The 22,338-nt window shown below is 38.9% G+C and overlaps 1 protein-coding gene across 2 annotated transcripts in view; it reads right to left on the bottom strand.

The window, feature by feature from the left end:
* Positions 1 to 11,052: 11,052 nt before the first annotated feature.
* The window catches only part of EPHA4 (EPH receptor A4), a gene marked incomplete at its 3' end in the record, with an annotated part of 146,956 nt that continues 135,670 nt past the window's right edge, over positions 11,053 to 22,338 (bottom strand). Inside the window, exons 16-18 of one of the 2 annotated variants that reach the window (XM_081243311.1) lie at positions 19,674 to 19,829; positions 18,409 to 19,337; positions 11,053 to 13,707 (exon numbers count right to left, since the gene is read on the bottom strand). In XM_081243311.1, coding sequence (XP_081099437.1) covers positions 19,223 to 19,337; positions 19,674 to 19,829 — 271 coding nt within the window. Of the gene's footprint in view, positions 13,708 to 18,408; positions 19,338 to 19,669; positions 19,830 to 22,338 lie in introns of those variants that run through there. The other variant, XM_081243312.1, reaches the window with a different exon arrangement.

Genomic DNA, 22,338 nt, shown 5'->3' on the forward strand with positions numbered 1-22,338 from the left:
CAGTCACAATAATTCTTCTCCAGATAAATGGGAACCACCGTTTTTCTATTCATTACTTCAATAAGGAAGTTTAACCAGTGAAAGGATTTGCAAAACACTGCATCATAAAAACCCTAAAGAAAATTCAACAAAAGTTAGACACTGTAAATATTTTTGCAAAGGTCTGGGCAATCTTTTCTTTCTATAAATACTTGTCTGCACAGTAAGAGAAATGAAAAGTCAAAAGAGAAAACTGTGTTGTCTCATTTATAGTTTGGAACAGCAAATATTGAATTCAGCGGAGGGTTATTATATGCCTTATGAGTTGTACATAAGGTGGAAAAGTAGGGTAAATTTCCTGTCAGCATATTAAGCAACATAAAAGTGAATTCTGTAATTAAATCATTTTTTTAATCATCAAAGTTGAAAATAAGAGAAAACAACTTTTGAAGAAGTCCAGGGTCAATCGGCTAAATAAACTAAAGTCATTCAGTCAACTAGCATTGATTGGATTTTAGCAAGATGAAATTGACTTTGCTCCATCTCCACCCACTTCACAAACTAATTAAAAAAGCACATTAGTGACATCTTCAATCAGCTAAGGAAGATAAGTGGGCTTCAAAGCAATCAACTACAAAACTCTGTCAAGAATAGCAATAGATCCTCAAAGAACTTCGGAGAGATTTCTGGAAGTTACTCACGTCAATCAGAAAAACAAAAACTCAGAGCCATGCGCTTGTATTTTGGGGGGACTTTTTTGGACAATGTGGCCGACTTATAAGAAAGAAAACCACACACCAGCAGGGCATATATTAGCTTCCAAGATCTCACTCAACTTCAGTCCACCTAAATTCCCATCAAGCAAGAGTAATAACAATGCTTGGATCAGAAGGGCTTGAAGGTTCATTGGGCAAATCATTTAAGATGTCGGGAAATGTACAAGCTCATATAGTCCTTAAATGGAATAGAGGATTATTAGATTACCTTTTGCAAGGAACAGTGACTGCAGGTCAGTAAAAGACCTTGCATTGTGAGTACCTCATTCTTTTTACCATTCAAAACACCACAGATCATTCTGCTCATTTTTTGAATAAAGGAATGAATAAAAGAAGCACTTTGAGTTTATTTAATAGCACAAGAAATGTTCTCTATGTGCTTTCAGTCTCAAAGTACTGAAAGTTTAATTTTTTAATGAAAGATATCTACCTATTCAAAGCTCTGTGCTATTGACAATTCTAGGAAAAAAGATTCAGGAAATGCCTGAAAATAGAAATTTCTTTTCTTTAACTCTTGGATAATATAAAAAGAAGAAACAAAAGGAAAAGAGGGAAAAAAGAAAGAAAAGACAGAATGACACCAGAGACTATACATGTCTAATATAGTGTTAAGTTTTCATGTCATTCTTATTGATGTTTAGTGATAGCCATTGCACCTCTCTCTCTCTCTCTCTCTTTCTCTATCCTAGGTGTCTTTTTAAATTTATGTCTGCATACTCTATTTAGAGTTATTGTTATTTTATACATGTGAAAATATTTCTAAACCTTTCAAAAAATAATAAACTTCCATGAAATACCTTGACTCAATGATTGTGGGACTGCATAGGGGATAACGCATACAGCTAGGGTAATATGAGCCACTCAGGGTGCCTCAGAACAGAAGCCAGGTACCAACTAGCATGAAAGTACTTAAATATACAACTGCTACAGAAATACCAGTGCATATCTACTAAATAAAAGCAGTGCTGGCTGCCTTTCTTTTCTGTGTCTGTGTATAAACATTCCGGAATTCAGAAACTCATACACAGGAACCAAGAAATTTAAATTATACATTGAAATTTAGAGCAGAAAGACAGAGCTTAGGAAGCACAAATCCTGGTTTTAGAATAAGGAGTCATGAGTGACATACTTGCACTCATAAAGCTCTTTGTGTCAGAGTTCAGGCTAGATGGAATACCTTTTAAACTATACAATATTCTTTTTCAACAGCTCAAGGAGAGAGTACCTATTACACTAAGTAGATTTTCTATCACATTGGTCAACAGCTGGGGGAAAATCAATTTCAGGCCATAGACCAGAGAATTAAAAGTCTTACTTAAGAAGTGAAATATTTCTGGTTCTTACAAAAATTACAAATTTCCCCTATACCCCACTCCCCATCAAGACATTTGGACAGATAATAATGATAGGCAATTTATACCAAAAGAATGGCTGAAACAGATGGAAAGCAATACTTTCACAGGTTTGCTTTGTGGAAATACCACAGGAAATTAACCAGTGAGCCACGTTTCTCTTCACTTCTATTTCACTCCTTCAGGAGGCAGGAATGATGGTCTTATAGGAAGAACAGCATCTTCGGTGGCAGATGGATATGGCACAAATCTCAGTGTGGCCATTTCATAAGTAGGTAAAACCTGAATTAAATTCTTGATATTATAACTGTAAAATAGGAGTAATAATACTTGCAACCTGTTTGTTGTGGAAATTAAACAAGAAATCTACATATAACTCATAAGTCATCAGCCTCACCTGCCTGTGACTACAAAATGATGTTGCATTTTCTTTTCAAGCCCAGACTATTATGATCTGAACCCTTTACAGCTAACTCTTGGCACAGAAAACCTCCTCAAAGTTTTCTGGGTATTTCCCAGCATCCTACCTTCCACATGGTCTAGAACAAATCTGTCAGTTTCCTCCCCTTGCAACTTCTCCTGTGCTGCTGACAATCCTCATGATAGCACTTCCCTTCTGGGCAGCTATTTTTGACCACAGGCCCCCACTGCTCCTCCCTGATTTGATCATGAGCTTACTGCTGAACCCAATTCCCCACATTACAACCGGGAAAGGATTAGGGAAGATGTGATTTACTCTCAACTAAGGTTTAGGGTTACAGGGAATAACTCACAACTGCTAGCATCCCACATGCCCCAAATCTACCTTAGCTCCACTTATTAGGTCAACACCCATTCTACCTTCCAGCCTGCCTCCTTGCACAAGGGCTCACTAACTCTCACCACTGGAAATGCTCCAAACACTCCCATATCTAGAGTCCGGGACAACCTTCACTTCCCCACCTGGGGACCCATAAAAGAAAAGTGCCCTCTCCACCAGTCCAAGCGCTAGCTCATCTCCAGCTCTAGAACTGCCTACTTCCAGGAAAATTGATAGTGATTAACCTTTCATCCAGGGCAAAATTACCACCCATCATGAGTGGTCTGGCCAGATGGCTCAACTATGACATTCTTTAGAGTCAAGGGGATATTTTCCAAAGTCTGATATATTCAGTCTCAAATAACAACACATGCAGGAGAAGAGTTACTCAGTCCAAGTTGCTAAGACACACCCAGCATTTAAAAAATTTTTTCGAAGTATTTTTTCCAAAATGAAATACAAAAACATGACAAAGTACACATCACTCTTGTCATGGCCTGGTCTTACATTCTAATCTCATGTGAGCAAGGCTCAGTGACACACACACACACACACACAGGATCTAATAAGAAAAATGAAATGGATTTAGAGATAAATCATAGCCCAAACCTAAAATAAGAAACTTCTTACAAACCCATAAGTAGTAGACTTTCAGTTTAAAAAGACTCCAGTCTCCTATGATATATAGTAATACTTGTGTCTATTGTTATTTATAATTATAATTAGTATTAGTAGGATGAAGTAGTAGTTTGTAATATCCAAACTAAGAAAATGAAGGTCAGACACTAAATCTTAGGTGATAGTACTGGGGGCATATATATTATATGACTAAGGTTGTAGGGCATGAAGATAAGGAGTTACCATTTCTTAAGTGTCTATTACCACGTACCTGGCCACTTAACAACTATTTACTTTCACACAGCAACCTTAAATGTTAGATATCAGTCCCATTTTACAGATGAGGAAAGTATGCAAGTTACCTAAGATGACACTGGTAGTGAATGGTGAGGCTAGAATTCATGTCCAGTCTATTTCACACAAAAGCCAATGATCCTTCTAATCTTCTCAACACATTATTCCATCTGTCCAATACCTACACAGACAATGCCTGATGATGAAAGATGGTGACATTGAACATGAGAAAAATGAAGACAAAGAGTTTTGATAGCTTTATGATGATTCGCATATTTAGTACAAGAATATGTATTAAGGGTAATGACAGAGGATTCTTTCTTTCCTTGAATTTCAAAGCAGCAAAAACACATCACGAAGTTTCATTCTTTCATTCATTCAAGTAATTCAACCAGCATTAGTTAAACAGCTACCATGTGGAGAGCCATGGTAGCAGGCTTGAAGATATGGACAAGAAAAATTAAAGATTCCTAAGAATCTGATCATCTTAGGGTCAAGTGGGGGAAACCAACAAGAAAATCAGTAAGTACTTGGCATTGTTAAAAACACTGTCGGCAAGGTAGGCTCAAGGTGATGTGAGGAATCACGCGGCTGAGACTGAGGGGATGAAGAAGAACTTCTGTGAGGCACTGACTCAGGATCTTGAAGGATGATGGGCATTAACCAGGTGGACATGGTCTATAAACAGAATAGACAGCACAGGGGAGGCACTAAGGCATGAAAACGCTTGGTGCATTTGGAAAACTGTAGTAGTCTCAAACTACTGTACTTTGAGAAACCTGTAGTAGGTCTCTTTGAAACTTGGACAAGTGGTGCTTGTACCCTGAGGCTTAGTTTCTTCATGTGTGAATCAGAAATAATAAAAGTACTTTTTTTTTGTAGACCTGGATGTTTTATTTGAGCTAAAGTAAATTTGCACTTAGCACAGTTCTTGGTCCTTAGTACAGGCTCCATAAATTTTAGCTCTTATGATCACGGAGAACTTTGCAGGTCACGGAGGATATGCCTTTGGTTAATAGCACCCAAAAATCATCTGGGTCAAACTTACTTAACAATAAGGGGAGACTTTCTAGACTTCTGATATGAAAAGTGCAGGAGTCAGCCAAGGCTTCAGGCATGATTCAGTCAGAGGGCCAGCCAGTGGGAAGCTGGTAAATGTTTAACAACCAGATCTGTAAGCTAGGAGGAGGAGAAGGAGGAAGAGGAAAAAGAAAGAGGAGGAAAAGGGGAAGGAGAAAAAGAAGAAGCAGCCCTGATTTTTAGTGTTTGCAGATTTCCGTGGCATGAATACTTGCACCGTGGCCAATTTTAAGCTACCAACATGCTGACCGGCTCACAAGTTTCCTGAAAATTTAACAATTGGCTCTTGCGAGCTGGTTGGTGCTAGCCGGCTCCAGGAGACCACTGGATCCAGCTCTGTTTCTTTGAGATTCTTTTCACCTATGTGTGTCACTTTCATACCGAAGGTGACTTTTCTTATGATGGCAGAATGGCTGCCAGAGGAAATGGTACATTTTGTTCATGCAGGAGTGGGGTAGGGTTTCAGATAGGTGGTTTCCCACCCTATGGAAAAGGAGTCTCAAGTTTCACTTTGATTGGACCTCCTCTGAACCAATCCTTGTGTCAAGGGTTTATTGTGATTCAGACCCACTAGGGTAACTATAGCTGGGGATGGGTCAGTCCCACTCACATGATATAAAGAGAGGACATGTGTCGTGAAGTTAGGTGCTATTAGGAAGAGAACCAAGGGGGAGTGAATTCTGGTTGAACTACCAGCAAAAGTCCAAGACACAGCCTGGGGAGTTTATACCTTATTGCTAGGATGATGCAAAAATCCTGGGGAGACAAATCATTGGAAATGTAGTCTCCCAATATCAGATGCCAATCCTTATTTTAAAAACTTATCAAAAAAGCACTGTTTCTAGCATCATTATATCAGGGAAAAATGTGTATTACGTTAGCTAAGGTTTTCACATCAGATATTTTATAAACAACCAGGACCTAAGCTTTAAAGAGGCAATTTACAAGGATCTTCTCATTTTACAAACGAGAATTTGTTTTGATTGTCCAAGTTTCTGACCATTTCGAGGGGGAAAAAAAGATGAACTCAATTAAACTTTAACTGAATAGTAAATGCTGTGGCAATTCTATTGTGTCATCTACAAGATAATGCATAAGCAAGAAGAACTTACAGGGCAATTAGCCCCCTGAGAGCTTCTAATATTTCAATAAGTCATGGAAATAAATTCTGGGCAATTTAAAGAATAAAAACTCTATTGATTGTAATGTTCTCTTGCCCATATAAAAAAATGTGCATGTGTGTCTTCTTGCCTTTTTCTATCAAGTAGTTCCTGAACTTCTTTGCAACTTTCCAGCCCCTCACATTTGCCTCTGGCTGATTTTAAATTATGCTAATTGAAAGAGGGAAAAATGCTGGTAATGGAATAAAATGGAATGCTACTTCTTATAGCATCTGGTGCAATCTGAGCCATTTAAAAGTGCATCTTATGGAACAGAGATCTGAATAAGCAATGCCAGTCTGATTACAAACAACATGGGTCTCATTAGAATACGTCAATCTGATTGCTAGGTAGTGATACACTGCAGATTACTAAGCCGTAATTGCCTCTTACATATTATGGGTATAATATATAGTTTCTCTGGGTGCATGTTAAAGACACTTTCTCTCATGGCTATCTTTTCCAGCTCTACACAAAGCAATGTCTATGTTCTACTAAGTTGATTTTAACTAGGTCCTTAGGTCCTAATTCTATTTTCTTCTAAGCATTCATCAAGTTTTCCACAGCAGTGCTGTAAACAAAGAATTATATCTAGGATGATTGCCTGAAACAAGATATGTCAGGGGTCTATTACCCATTCAGCTGGGAGCAGTCAGTGGCTCAAGGCACTTCCTCCAAAGGGAAAGGGTAAAATCATTGAGGCCAAAGCCCATAATATAGCTACGAGTCCTAATTAGGTTGTTGATTTAAGTGTGTGGTACATTTTTTCATTGTCAAAATCCATTTGGTCCTTTACTATGACTAGGAGAATTCAGACATTAAGCCCATGTCATGACTGCTTCACACTGGTCATTTCATGACTTAAAACCTCCTATATGGGCTCCGAAATCAGGACTCAACAGTCAGACTCTCCAGTAGCACAATCTCTCCAACCTATGCTCCTGCATCACATGCTCTACCGCAGCCAGTTCATTGCAGCCCCTAGACCACCAATGAACAAAAGGCAAATCTCCGTGCAGCTGCAAATCCAGGTAAGTCCTTGGACTCTGCCTTGGGGTGTGGAGGTAGATGCACCATGGGCTGGGAGTCAAGCAACAGGACATCAGAGTTGTGCAATGTGGTGTGCATCTGTGGGCCTCTCCCTCCTTCAGTTTTCTCATCTGAATCCCCAGAGAATAGATGTCCAAATTGTGTTGCAGAGAACTTTCATTCTGTGGAGATGTTAAAAGGGTTTCATTATCAAATGTATTTGGAAAATGCTCAAAGTAGCAAAATTGGTTCCTTTCCCATAAGACTTCTCAGAGCCTTTAATGTATTAATGTATTAAAATGTTCTATGAATCTCCAAAAAGGAGTAGTGAAATGTATCACTGTTTTCCAATCCTATTTGACCATAGAAACCTTCTGACCCCAACCTACCATCTATTCAATAATACTCATTAACATCTTATCAACCTAATGTTTTATCTAAATACCTACTCTCTATTGTGTCACATTTGGACAACATGGCTTATTCACGTGGTCTAACTGGCCTATGTAGACATCCATATTTGCAGCTCTGGTTTTCCTTAGAATTGATGACTCTGAATTCTCACAAGACCCTGACAAAGTAGGCTCCCATTTTAAAGATGAGTAAACTGAGTTTCAGGGCAGTTAAGTGATTTGCCCAAGGTCACAAATGTAGTGAGTAGCCAAGGCAGGGTCCACATCAAATCTGTGTACGTTTTTATTCCATCATGCTTAGCCTTTACTTTGGTTAATTTTTCTCTCGTCTTTGGACCCTGTGAAGCAGTCATGACTTGGGCTTAATGTCTGAATTCTCCTAGTCATAGCAAAGGACCAAATGGATTTTGACAATGAAAAAATGTACCACACACTTAAATCAACAACCTAATTAAGACTCGTAGCTTTTTTTTTCTATTTGGTTAATAACTAGCCTCTTTGTCACAGGTCATCATCAAATGAAGAATGGCATTTGAGAAACGCTGTCCATGGTTTTTATGCTTAGAACATGAAAATGATAATTAAAGAAAATCACCACTTCCTCCCCCACTATATATCACAGGTGGTATCTTAGCAATAATAGCTTACACTCTGCTTTTAGTGAAAAGTAGACTTTGAAAATTAATTCTCACAAAACAAAGTGTGTAGGTGAACATTGTGCTTAAGGTATAGTTTGTTTCACTAGAGTTTATCAAAAATAATTAACATGACAAATCTGTCGAAAGTAAGCCATCTGGCACCAGAATAGGCAAGTGGTGTTTAGGGAAGAATGCACCAACGGATATACTGCTCACAATGGTCTGTAACATCATCATCAAACTGGAACATACCCATCGGACAAATTGATTAATAAGCTAGAAGGGAGCAACCCGGGTTCATCACATGGTATGGCAGTGGGAGTAGAGGCAACAAGCAATCTCTGGAGTCCAACTATTTGTCTTTAAATCCCAAATTCCAACACTTATTAGCAAGGTGGCCTTGGACTAGCTGTCTAATCAACTTATGCCTTAGTGTTTTCATCTATAAAATGGGTGTAAGAGTGCTTCTGTCATAGGCTGTTGTATTTAAATAAACAGAGTTTAGTACGTGGCTGGCACGCAGTTAAGTGTTTACAAATGTTTAAAGGAATGAAATCCTCTAAGCCTGCACTTTGTCTCTAATTCTGAAGATGTCTCAGAATAAGTCTTCAGGGTCATGTCCATCTGATAGGCATCAAGGGGTTAAGGTGGTGTGGTTTTACACACTCTAGTTGTGTCTTTATTTGGAGGAAAAAATAACACCTCAAATCTGTTGCTTACGTCAGGATTTATTCTATGCTCCCCACCCTCCTTTTCTCCTAGGGAAACTGAGTGGCTAAGGCAAGTTAAACCCTAAGAGGCAGGACTTTTGTGTATAAACCGAAGGTTGTGTGTAGCCAAAGTGTAGAGATCTGTGATGCAGAAAGGAAAATGCAATCCCTAAAGCATCTAGATAGACAAGGATGAGAAAGCAAATGTTGTAACAAGTCTGCTGATGCTTGTCTGCATCTCTGAGAAATGACCATGGGACACGTTTATAGGAGATCAGGCAAAGCTTACAGATGCACTTCACTTCTACAGGAAGTTTCCCTGACCTCCCCTAGGTGCATGGGGCTGCTGTACTTGTGATCGAGCCTGGCTAACTACTATAAGCATTTTAGTTCTTTTTCCTGTGCACACTTCCCAGCCTCCAAACAGGTTAGGCCCATGTGATTGGGTTCTGGTCAATGAAGAAGGGAAGTAGGAATATAATCTCTTTCCAAGCCTGGCCTTAAAGCCTCAAGACAATCTTCCACATTCTCTTCCCATTACACGTTGCCTTGGACACCACACGTGGCAGCCTCACAGGAGGGGAAGAGCTTGGATTCCTGAGTCACTGCTTGGAAAATTTCCAGGAAGATCCTCTGAATCTTCTCCAGGCTGTGATGTGAGCTGGAAAGAAAACTTTAGTGTTTTCACCACTGAGAATATAGGGTCAGAAGCTAGCTTGCACTACACTGAAATAAATCTCATAATTATTAAGACTACATGTGACAATTTTGACACCAGTCTACCAGCTCATTCTAGAAAATGTAGGGGAAAATACCGACAATGTGACAGTTAATTTTATGTGTCAAACTGATTGGCCATGGGGTGCCCAGGTTAAACATCATTTCTGGGTGTGCCTGTGAGGGTGTTTTCAGTTGAGATTAGCATTTGAATCAGTGGACTCAGCAGATTGCCCTCCCACTGTGGGTCCGAATCATCCAGTATGTTAGGATATAGATGGAGGAACCCCCACCCCGCCCCTTTTTCCCTGCCTCACTGTTTGAGCTGAGACATTTCATCTCATTTTCTCCTGCCCTTGGATAAGGATTTACACCATTGGCTTGACTGGTTCTCAGGCCTTTGGACTTGGGCTGAATTACACCTCTGGCCTTCCTGGGTATCCAGTTTGCAGATTGTGGAACTTTTCATTCTCCATAATTTTGTGAGCCATTTCCTCATAAAGAGGGTCTTTATATACTTATATCTTTATATCTCCATATATAGATATACATCTCCTATTAGTTATTTCTCTGGAGAATCACAGTTGCTTTTCCATCTTGCTGAACAAATCTGGGAGAAAATGTCAAGCCTAGTCTCCTTCCAATCACAAATACGTTGTCAACTACTCTACATATCAATATAGCTGATTCTAGAGAGGTGTTTCAGTAAGAAATAAACACGAAATAACCAGACGTAACCCAGATTCTTTTCATTTCAAGGCCCATGTTTTAAAATGTCCCTGGTAACACTAAAAGGCATGCCCTGCTCTCTGAAGCTAGCTGCACTTAAGTGCTTTAATTTATTATAGTAAGTCTTCAAGTCTGACTTCCAATTAACAAGGGCTTAGCCAATGGTAGTTTATTGAATGAAATAATATGTGGAGAGCATCCATTCTTAAAACTGTGGCCTTTAATATTTTCGTATCCTACACCAATTTAAGATTTGATAAAATTTATGAACTTTCTCCCCATCAAACCACACATATAATCATTAACAACTGCACCATGTTTTAGGAAAACTTTTCGACACCTTGGAGCTCCAGTGGTGTATCGTCAAGGGTCCATGGATCCTGGATTAAAAGCTCATGGTAGGGACGCGTAGCTAGCCACTTGGATCAGTAGCAACGGTGTTAGAGAGGTGCAGAACTGGGAATGTTAAAGACAGCTTGTATCCTCAGAAGAGCTACTGTTTGTTGAGTTCTGACTAGATGCTAGACATTGTGCTGACATTTGAATATAGTCTTCATAAAAGCTCTTGGCATTGTAATTGCCATTCTACAAAGAAATGGGCACAGGGAAATTAAGAAACTTGCCCTAGATTGTATGATGAGTAAGAGGTGGAGACTGAATTCTAACCAAAGTTCAGTCTTAATTACAGTGGGATACAGGATCTCACGGAATCTAAGCTAGATTTGTTAATACGTTGTTCTCAAGGGCGAGGACCATTTAGAAATCAATGCTTTTTATTCTCTAAATAAGCAAAATTAGAATTGAAGATGTTGTGTTCTAACCAAATGACAACAAGTGATTAATTTAGAAACACCATGCATGTGGCAAAAGTTGTTGAAAAGAGACAACTAGATTCCACGTTTGTATACGGCAACTACTTTATTATTTTCAAATGCAAACTCTTTGCATTTAGTTTGCTATTTTACAATTTTACAAACTAGGTATAAAAGACCATAAATAAATGACATAAGTTATGTGTACCTAAAATTCATGAAGGGAAAAAAAAATACCTTGACAAATTAAAACAAAATAGAAAAATCTCTGTCTAACTCAAGAGATCGCTCAAATTTTGGAACATGTCTGAACCAAGCATTGTTCTGTTAATTTCTTCTTCAGTATGAACTAAATTATAATATGCCTTATACATTCTAATTTTAACCACAGTCCTTGCATATTCCAACATGCTTGGAGTGATACAAAAAATAAATGCACTCTTCAGTGTGTACCAATGCTTGATGTTGTTTGGAGAATGTTAAAGAAGTGAAAATATTGCTTCTAGAACCTTCCTTTACTTGTCAGAATTTAAGTGTCTTCAGACAAATATTGAGGCTATAAGTGTGTATGGATTAATACACATATCCTTCACAGATTGAATACAAGAGGTCTCAAAAACACACACCAGCAGTGTAGTGAGCATAACTTTTCTTTAAAATAACTTTTTAAAACACACCGAAACATTTCATTCTTAAGATTGTTAAAAATAATTTGGGGCCAGCGAACACATGGTGAAGCTACTTGATTTGGTGCAGGGGAACAGCTTAATGCTGCCTAATGATTTAGCATCTGAGTATAAATTAGCATCTGACCTCACTAGGGCAGCATTCATTCCTGGGGCTAAATACAGCACCTTAAGTTGGTCTCCTGCCCTGACCTCCAGGGAAAGAAAACCCACTCAGAGATTCAACCTCATTTCTTTATACATATTTTTTCAGGCATCAATGCATAGGCACATCCCTTTAGAAATACATTAAAGTCCCCAAAAAGGGGTGAATTAACTTTGTCACTCTGGCATAGTTATGAGAATACAATGCCATACACCCTGTCAGAATGTAATAAATATTTATTGATGGTTTTCTCTACTTATCCAACAATATAAGGTTTGGAATCTTTTTTTTCCCCCATTTTTCCCTGATTTGATGTTATAGCTTATATAAATGGCCACAGTTTCTGCAACCATAGCTTAGAATAAGCAAGGCAGCCACTCTGATTATGAAAAATGGCAGTATGTTGGCTGGATTTTGGTATACATTATCAGATCAAAACTGAATCTTCACACACTGAACCTCAGATTCCAGAAGGCTGATGCACTTTTGAGGGTCATAGAAGTTAGCTGCATATTCATAACAGTCGAACTTTCCGTGTAAATTGGGAACCTGAAGTTGCTTGAGGCCATTTCATCCCTACTATGCTAACCTTAAGAGTCGCTGGCATGTATTTTTCTGTGATATTGGGAGACACAGTATTAATCCAGGACACAACATCTCAAAGCCGACACACGCGTCTACGTTCATCTCCGAAAGTATATGAATTGCATATATTTGTTCGCATTCAACACGTCCATTTATGCAGGAAAACAAAGGCTACTTGTATTCCATTTGGGGTTACTAGACAAATTCCATCCCCTTCTCTCCCTCCACCAAGGAACTGGTGATCCAGGTGAGGAGTTCAATCAGAATTCGTGATTTTGATGATGGGTTGTCACCTGAATGGATTTATATTCTAAAATCACTCCACCGCTAAGGTGAAAATGCCTCTGTCCAAAGCTGTAGGATGACTTACTAAGGTTAGCGTGGCTGCTACAAAATACACTTATAGATATAGGACATTTAACACTTCCGGGTTGTCCTTCTAAGGGGATGAGGCATGGTTTCCAGGCCCACTATCTCACGTGGCTCTTCATCTCAGAACTGGTGGCAAACCAGACCTCTCCACGTGTAGCATTCCGCAACATTCACAGGCAGTTCTAAGCATGAGGTTATATACTCACACACACGTACACACGCATACATACACACACACCTATGTACACACACCAAAAGAGATAGTCAGCTCATATTTAGTCTAGGAAAAAAATATATTTATATCACTGCGATGGCACACTCTGGGTAAAACGTTACTTTAGCAATGCATATCGTAGGCAGCTCACGGGAACTGGCTTTGTTTTGTGTGGTGGCACCGGACCTGGTGTCCATGGTAAAACCTGTAGCCTTCGGTCACTTGCTGCCACACCAATGCAGCAGGGACATACAGAAATGAGATATGGAAATACATATAAATAAAACCAAAGGAGTTGGGGAACAGGGGCTCTGCAGAGCTGGTGCTGCCAGACAGGACATTCCTCAGTGCAATTGGAAAACAGATGCCGAAGCTTGAATGTTTGCCATTTCTTTCACCGGGAAAGGGGATTTGAAAGTCAGAAATGTGTTCTTTTCAGGAATGAGTGTTGTTTCATCAGCGTCTTTGCTCCAGAACTGGCATAGTAGAAGCAGAAGAAACACGTTTAGAAGGAACTGAGGAGGGTGTGTTCTGTTTGCTTCTGTGGGCTTTGTAATCAAAAGGAAGGGCTGTGAGGCCAAGATAGCAGAATGTACTCCCTGGAGAGAAAAGAACAAGACTTCAGACAAAACATCAACCTATCTCACCAGCCAGTTGTCAACCCGTATAAGTACAGAGAAGGCAGGATGGCTCGGTATGGAGCCCAGGGAGAAGATCATAAATTCTTACTTTCCTCCTCTGAAAAAATGATAACTATAATAATAAAAATGTTTATTAACAGCTTCATTATTATAACTCAGAGTAAGATACTATTCATATCCCTATTATATGGATGAGGATATGGAAATGGAGAGAGGTTAAAAAACCTGCTTGTGTTTGTACGTTCTGAAGTAGCAGAGCTGGGATTAGAATCCATACAGTCCAAGTGTACAGCCAAGCTTTACCTACTATGGAAACAGCCTTTCTCTGAAATAAAAATTCTGAACTGTTATGGTTCATTTGTGCAAGAAGGGCTTAGAGCTGCTGAAAGGATGCAGATTGTACTACTCTAAAAAGTCAGTTGTTCCAAAGAGGGAAATTGTGTATTTTAGGGACATATCTGGAAACATCCCAATCCACCAATATTCAACAATATGATTGAAAAAATGCCAGCTACGAAATAAAAAGCATTGGATGTTTTTCGTAAAGAGAAAGTAACTTCTAACAAATGGGAGTATCTAATTAGTAAAGGATCCGTGCAATCTGCATATAACAGGTAGAGAGAGGAAACCCGGGGCCATGGGCACAGTGAGGGAGGTCTTGGGGACTGAAGTCCACCAAGAGACAGTCGCCACCGCCCCATCAGCTTAGATTCTAACAAGGCTGGCACAATGCAATGGAACCATTGTCCTCTCATTCATCAAATAATCAACTCAGGCCAAAAGAAGCAACTCTTCTTCTTTCCTTTTGATAACTTTCCATCAAGATTGCTCTTGGACTATATCTTCCACCACAGTGTCCGTGTTTAGCAGTTGGTGGCCTCAAGTGTAGAGCAAAAATTCAGACCAAAGTGCATCTTAGTATAGATCATTTTCCTTATTTTATCAAATCAATTTATCTGCTTGTTTTGTATATGTGCATTGTTTATTGTGTGAGGGAGATAAATCAAATTTAGTTTCTTGGAGGTAAATGACCATTACTTAAACCTGTAGAAAATACTTTAGTCTACTTGGAGAAAGTAATAAGATTTTTGTATAAAATATTTGGATAGACATTACTTCTTAAGCAATTTAAAATTATAAATGTGGGTAAGGACATTACTACCAAGGTCTTCAGGTAGTCACTTGTCAACATCATTCATTTTTGACAATTATGAAAAAAAATTAAAGAAAAAGGATCAGATCTATTTTTCCAACTCTTTTTTCTCTGGAAATCAGTAACTCTATCGAACATAGTTTTTTAAACCTGAATGTGCAGGGATTCCATCAGACAGACATGTATTTACATGAAGGACAAAGTGAACACAAACTTGACCTTAAAGACCCTGAAGGAGAATAACCAACTCCATATGGATATGCACACTTTTTGAAGGTGATTTTCTTTTGCTACTTAGAGGAGAAAGGGTCATCTCAAAAACACGTTTGCCCCGTTTGTGTCTGCCAACTCCCTTCTTCACTAAATGCCTGGATATAGATATATTTGTAATGTTCAGTGGCTATTTGGATACTCGGTGCATATATGAAAAAAGTGTGGGAATGTGGAGGGTTATATCTAGGTGATGTCAGAATAAAAGGGAGAAAAATAAATCTTTTCTTCCTTGAATTCAAGCAACCCCTTTATCGTGAGGAATTGCTTGAACAGAGACCAGACAAAGCATGTGGTCTGTGTGGGATCAGGAGTGAAAGATGTGACTTTCATGGTGACTAAATAAACAGCTTTGTTCCTCTGAGTCAGTCATGAAGACATCAAAGTGTCTTTATCATCCAGTTCTTTTCATTGCAATGGGGTCTTACTTGTACATTTCACTCTTCCCAATTATAAAATAACAATGTCATACATTTCAAGGCTAAATAATACAGGAGTGATTTGATAAGTCTACCACCTTCTGTATAGATACACATCTATCCCCAAACCCTCATACATCCATTGAAAGTGAAGAAGCTTCATCTGGATGGTTCCCTACCACTGAACTTTTCACCCCGCTCTGGCCTGCTGCAATAAAACGTTTGGGTTCACAAGTGAAAGATGGGTGAATAACACTTGGGAAACCTTGGAGGAAGAGTACTCCTTTCTTCTGTGAAGTTCAGTGTGTTCTACATAGGAGTAGTTCATATACACAACAACACCATGTGTTAGGAAAGGTGTTATTGTTAAAGTGTCATTATCGCTGATTTACAGGTGGAGGAACTGAGTTATAAAGAAACACAGAGTGAACTTCCCACTGTCAACAACTCAGTTGGTTTTGGAATCCAAGCTGTCTGGATGCCAGAGTCTGGCTCCACACCCTGGGCAACAATACAAATTCCTATTGTCCTCACATCTCTCTTTCAACGTGCATGACTTCCTGGAAGCAGTGGAGTTCCACTTTTACTGCTATTGGATATTATTTTAGACACATAGAAAGCCTTTTTTTGGTCTTTCCATTGGCCTGGGCTCTAACTCAGACAATGTGTAAAAATTAAGATTCAGAAAGCAACCTTTGAATGAATTTCCTATTCCACCTTTTCCTCAGTTCTCAGCTGAATATTTCATTTGCAGAGATACCTGCTAAGATGTAACAAATCCACTCCAACACAGTACATAACATGAACGTGTTAGGACATCTTAGAATTGACACACTCTCTTTTTAAAAACATTCTGCTTTGACTATGTTCGATGTTTAGAAAAATACCTCAAGTCTTAAGCTGCTGATTGTAAGAAAGCAAGACTTTTAATTATTCAATGTGTGCAAGGTAACATTCTCTTTTTACTCACAAGATAACACTATAATGCCACCTTATTTGAATTGGACTGCGGGAACTGAAAACAGAATATCCCACAGCTTTACAGAAGGAAAACAAATAATTTTTTTTAAAAGCAAGTGAACCTCCCCAAGATTTGTCAACTTTTAACATGAATAGCCAGAACTCCCTGACTTCAGCAAAAGCGGTGATAAAACAGAAATCCTTGGAGTAGTTTAGAAAACAAATTTCACAATCCTTCTGAACAGAAAAGTTTTCACGACTAGTGTTGTCAGAAGGTTCTTTCTAAGCTGTCATGATTTGACAGCATCAAATTTAACATTCCTTTTTGCTCTATAAGGACAAAACCAAGTGGGGGAGAAAGGCCATGAAAAGCAGCCAAGCTCTTCTTTAAAAGTGATAAAAACGGAAGAGGTAAAAAAGTTAAAATTTGTCCAGTCAAAAAAAGGTAGGCCATTTGCTTCTAGGAATCAACAGAGGCATTTAAAGTCACATGCGTTAAGAAGAAAATCCGGGATCAAAATAGAAGTACCTAAGGCTAATGGGCTGGATGGACGAAAAGACTATGTTTTTAGTAGGTCACTTTCTGATAATGAGTCAGTCAAGGTGTCTTCCAAGTCTCACCATTGACATCTAAGGTAAATCCTCCTTGGCTGACCCAGTTAGGTACAGGGGCTACTGGAGCAGGATAGGAACACTCCTGGGCATGTATCCGGAAGAACCACACTTTGAAAAGATACCTGCACCCAACGTTCATAGCAGCACTATTTACAATGGCCAAGACAGGGAAGCAACCTAAATGTCCATCGATAAAGAAACGGATAAAGAACATGTGGTGTGTATATATATATATATATATATATATATATATATGTATATATGTATGGTATGTATATATATATATATATACACACACACAGTGGAATATTACTTAGCCATAAAGAGAATAAAATAACGCCATTTGCAGCAATATGGATGGACGTAGAGATTATCATACTAAGTGAAGTAAGTCAGAGAAAGACAAATATCATATGATATCGCTTATATGTGGAATCTAGAACAATGATACAAATGAACTTATTTATAAAACAGAAACAGACTCACAGACTTCAAAAACAAACTTATGGTTACCAAAGGGGAAAGGGGAGGGGGAGGGATAAATTAGGAGGCTGGGATTAACATATACACACTACTGTATATAAAACAGGTAACCAACAAGGACCTACTGTACAGCACAGGGAACTCTACTCAGTATTCTGTAATAACCTCTGTGGGAAAAGAATCTGAAAAACGGTGGATATATGTATATGTATAACTGAATCACTTTGCTGCACATCTGAAACTAACACAACATTTTAATCAACTATACTCCAATATAAAATAAAAATTAAATTAAAAATAAAAGAAGGAAAAAAAAAAAGAAAATGAAACTCATGGAAAGACCCTCCAGTACTCCTTAACCGAAGCAAATTCTCCAAAGAATGGGGCATGTGCATGACCCAACAAGGTTAGAGGTTACTACCCAGTACCCAAAAGATGCTCAGTAAGCATCTGTGGCAGGAATGAAGGGCACCAAAGGACAAGAGGACCCTCATAGTATGAAAGAAAGCACAGCCAGTGGAGGTCTAGATGCCATCCTGACCTCATATAGTTCCTATTTCACTTCCTCCTGGAAGAACAGCAGAGAAGCCATACTGCTTTGGGTCTCCTCTCCCAATGTCAAGAGGGCTGAAATCTTTAAAAAAAACCTAAACTACCTGATAGCCATGAAAGATATTTACTGCTTAGTGTTTCAAATAAGAAAGTTTCAAAAAAAAGCTTTCATTGGAGAAGGACTCATTGCTGGTTCTTTTGCCTTACCTTGTAGATTTGGGTTTGCTTCTTTAAAGGAGGAAAGTATGAAACTTCCCTACACGAGATTGTCACAATCCACTATCCATAAGGTAGTTACGATAAGTTTGTAGAGTCCCCAGATAAGACTTATATGGCACAGCCTCGGGCCCAAAGAAACAGACCTCGTTTGTCCAGGTAGGGGGTATGGTGCTTGGGTTTTATTATTATTATTATTATTATTATTATTATTATTATTTTAAAATCCACTTTCCTTTTCTCTCCAGCCCCGCGTGTCTGCATAATCCACCAGGTGGCCCGAGCACCAAGCGGCAACACTGATGAGTCACATGACGTTCACCTAGGTTTTATCCCCGGTACGAACCAAGCCTTAAAAGTTTAACTGAGTCCTTCAAAAATGGGCATGGTCTTCATTCCAGTGAAAGAAGGATGGACTGTAATTTATGCCACAAACAAAACACTGCGGTTGTAATTCCAAATGGAGAGAAGATCAAGGATGTCTCGGAGAAGCTCAGCGCCTGGCAGCAAATACGGCATTGAAACAGGAGGCGGGTGTTCTATTTATATAGGTACATGTATTTTACAAATTGGTGATGGATGGATGGACTTCTGAGAAACAATTTGTTCCAGGTCTAATTCAAATGAAGGTTGTCATTTCTGTAAGCCCCACAGTTTCAGCCATCTGTACACCAAGCAACGCTGCAGATATTTTTTTCTTTAATTTCAGAGGGCGAAGACGAAGTAAAAAAAGTGCAGTTCTTCAATTAAAGTGCATGGATGAGGTAAACTAATTTCAAGAGTCTTGAGTTTATTCAATACTGGCTCAGACTGGAACCATTCTGCCGTGTATCTGCTGCATTTGGGTTCTCATTGCCTGGACACTGCTCAAGATCTTATTCTGGTGTGTGATAGCTGTGATGCCAATTCTGGCCAGGTCACTGTAAGTAGAGGGAGAAAAAAGTGGGAGAGGAGAACGTGATGAGGGCTGAGAATCTCTTTTCTGGGCTTCATGCAGACATGCATTTGAATCAGCCACAATTAATACAGCACAACAAGGCAGGTGTATTAAAATGTTTAATTAAGCAACTGAATGCAACAATGTAGGTGCTTTATAGAGGCTGTGCAAAATTACACTCAATCAATCAAAATGAAAGGCATTCCAGTTTTCTTTTCTTTTAAAAAATGAGTAGGATGATTATGCAGCTCAAAGCAAAAGAAGCAAAATACTATGAAATCTAGATTTACCCTTTTGTGTTACATCGCTGAGTACTTACTCCTGGTTCATGTGCACTACAGCCTCTAGTGTGGTATAACCAGCAGCAGTGAAGTTATCCTTATACCGGTCCATTTTAATGGCCTGGAGCCAATCACCCACCGATACCACAGCAGAGAATTCAGGGGAGCTTGGATCCAACAAGGCAGTGTTAGGTCTGGAAATGGAACGTGAAAGTGTAGACAGACAAGAATTATTAGGGAGACAGCCTGACTCAGAAGTCAAATGGTCTAAGACAGGCGAGGGGAACCGAAGCACCAAGAACGGGCTTCAGATGGAATCACCAACGTCAAATGTCATCATGTGATTTTTCACCCCTAATTTCATAAAGCTGCAAAAGCATGTCTCAATCACCCTATTTGTTCTTAACTTCATTTCCCACATTTGTTTTACGTGGACCTCTTAATGCATTAAGGACCAGAGGAGGTCTTTTAACATCCTAGCCTGGGGTAAAGAATGGGGGAGCCCTTGTGGCTGAAACCAGCTCAGTCTTTGAAGGAAGGGTCCAGTCCCTGCCAGCACTGAATATCACAGACTTTAGTTCAGCAACTATGGAAACCCTAGTGAAGGATGCGTAAGGAAAACTGTGAGCTTGTAACCCGCCAGACTTGATGGAAGCAGAGAAAACAGCGAGAGTTCAAGTCCGGCATGCTTCCAGCCAGGTTTGCAGGCAGGCTCAGTGCATTCAAACAAACTTGGGACAGCAGGGAGTTAATCCTCTCTTTAATCAACGCAGCCTGACCAGCACGTGTGCCAAGACTGGCAGGAAGAATGGCCACTTTGATCACTGTTTGGACTGTGGAATGTGCTTCTCGTTTTCCCTTGCTGGGGCTCCTAAAAGAATCATTTCAACAAATTCCAAGCCCTTCTTATTAACTTATTTATTAGTTGATGCATTTCTCAGGCCAGGTGTTTTACATTAGATCACTGTCAAGAGGGACTAGAGTTCAAGGCAAGTATTCTGTCATCCCTCTTGACATTGATACAGAATAAATAATCTATTTATGGAAAGTATTTCTTAAGAGAATTATAGTCATCTTCATCTCAAACTACATAATAATCATAAGGTAGACATTAACAGGGTATTTTATACCACCTTTATTATAATTACCTGTATAGCAACCTTGCTACTTGTTAAGTTCTATTTTCTTGAACTCCCTTTCCCTAGGAATTATAGAATGTGGTTGATCTTAACATTTTGACCTGATTTTCACCCTGAGACTATGCTGCTTGAATACGAACATCTAAATCAGAATTATATCATCACTACTGAATTTTCAACCAAAAAAATCCTTTTCTTGTAAAAACAAAATTAAGTCCCTCTAGTGGCTTAACTTTCTACATAGTAGAATTAATCCAATCCATTTTTCATTTTCATTGTTACCTAAATTAACTTGATTTGCATTACTTCTTTTTTTATATCAATATGTTAACAAAGACTTGCTTTATCAATCAGTTTTGTGTCCAAATAATAGCTTGTCTTTGTGACCTTTCTTTTTTTTTTGTCCATTATTTCAATTAAATCCAATTTTCTGAGTAAAATTCTGCAGATTTTTATGGTAAGAATCATCAAGATTTCATTCTTTTCCCAATTTTGAGCCAATAACAAACACTACCACATAGAATTTTAGACATTAGTGTTGAATGTTTACCAGGAATACTAACGAACAAAAACCAAAAGTTTGCATTTACTTCTAACTTTAAGCCAAAGCATTAAAAGGGCCACGTGGAGGTTCTAGGTACCTGACAAGGTCAAAATGACCTTAGAATGAAAATACCCTTACTCAGTATGGATGAACTCTAAGGGTCATTCTCAAGCTTGTTCTGGAAGTCTTTGTGTTCTTTGTGGAACACTGTGACATTTGCCTAATTTTGTGCTGAATCACATACCATGTTACACTACCTTGCATTATCAGCAAGCAGTAAGAAGCATCAAAGCTCTTAAGTCCCATCAATGAGAAAAATCTAGAAGTGAGAAAAGTGTGTCCAACAACCCAATTTGTTCTGTACTTTGGTGCAAAGCACACATTATACAGTGTTAGCAACTAAAGAGTTTATACCAGCAGGAGAAGCCCCAAGTACCAAAGAACCTTCAGACAAAATAACGTGGCATCCGGAGCTGGAGATAAAAAGCTGGAGGAGTTTTACCTTGGAATAAAAGAAACTAGCTACACCTGGAAAAGAGGCCTTAGTGCCATCTATTTTCACCCTCTTGGAGAAGAGAAGAACCAAAAATAGACCAGAAATGATTTTATTTTAGGTCATATAGCTACCAGTGGCAGAAGTGAGATGTGAATTCAGCCCAGTGTTATTTCAGGAGAGCATGGTCATTAACTCTTTGTATGGTGGCTAGTGGTACAGGATCTGAAAGTCTAAGAGAACACAGGGTATCTCTGCTGTTCACTCCCAATTCTTTTCCTCACATATTGTAATGGTAAGCGTATTCCTTCTCCTCCAATCTGTAGGCTAAGTTTTCAAGAAAAAGACTGCAGAAGAGCATCCTAGTGCCAGCCAAGACTGGAAGGGCTTGGATACTATGGGCAAAAATGTCTTCCTACTTTTAACTCAGGGTCTTGATGAAAGAGAAGACTTTGAGAAACACAGATCTGGAGATGAGTAGAGGCCTCTCTTCCTGCGGGCCTGAATCACCTAATCCTATTATGCCT

This window comes from Mesoplodon bidens, assembly GCF_964165515.1.
Source record: "Mesoplodon bidens genome assembly, chromosome: 8".
Lineage (NCBI taxonomy): Eukaryota > Metazoa > Chordata > Mammalia > Artiodactyla > Ziphiidae > Mesoplodon > Mesoplodon bidens.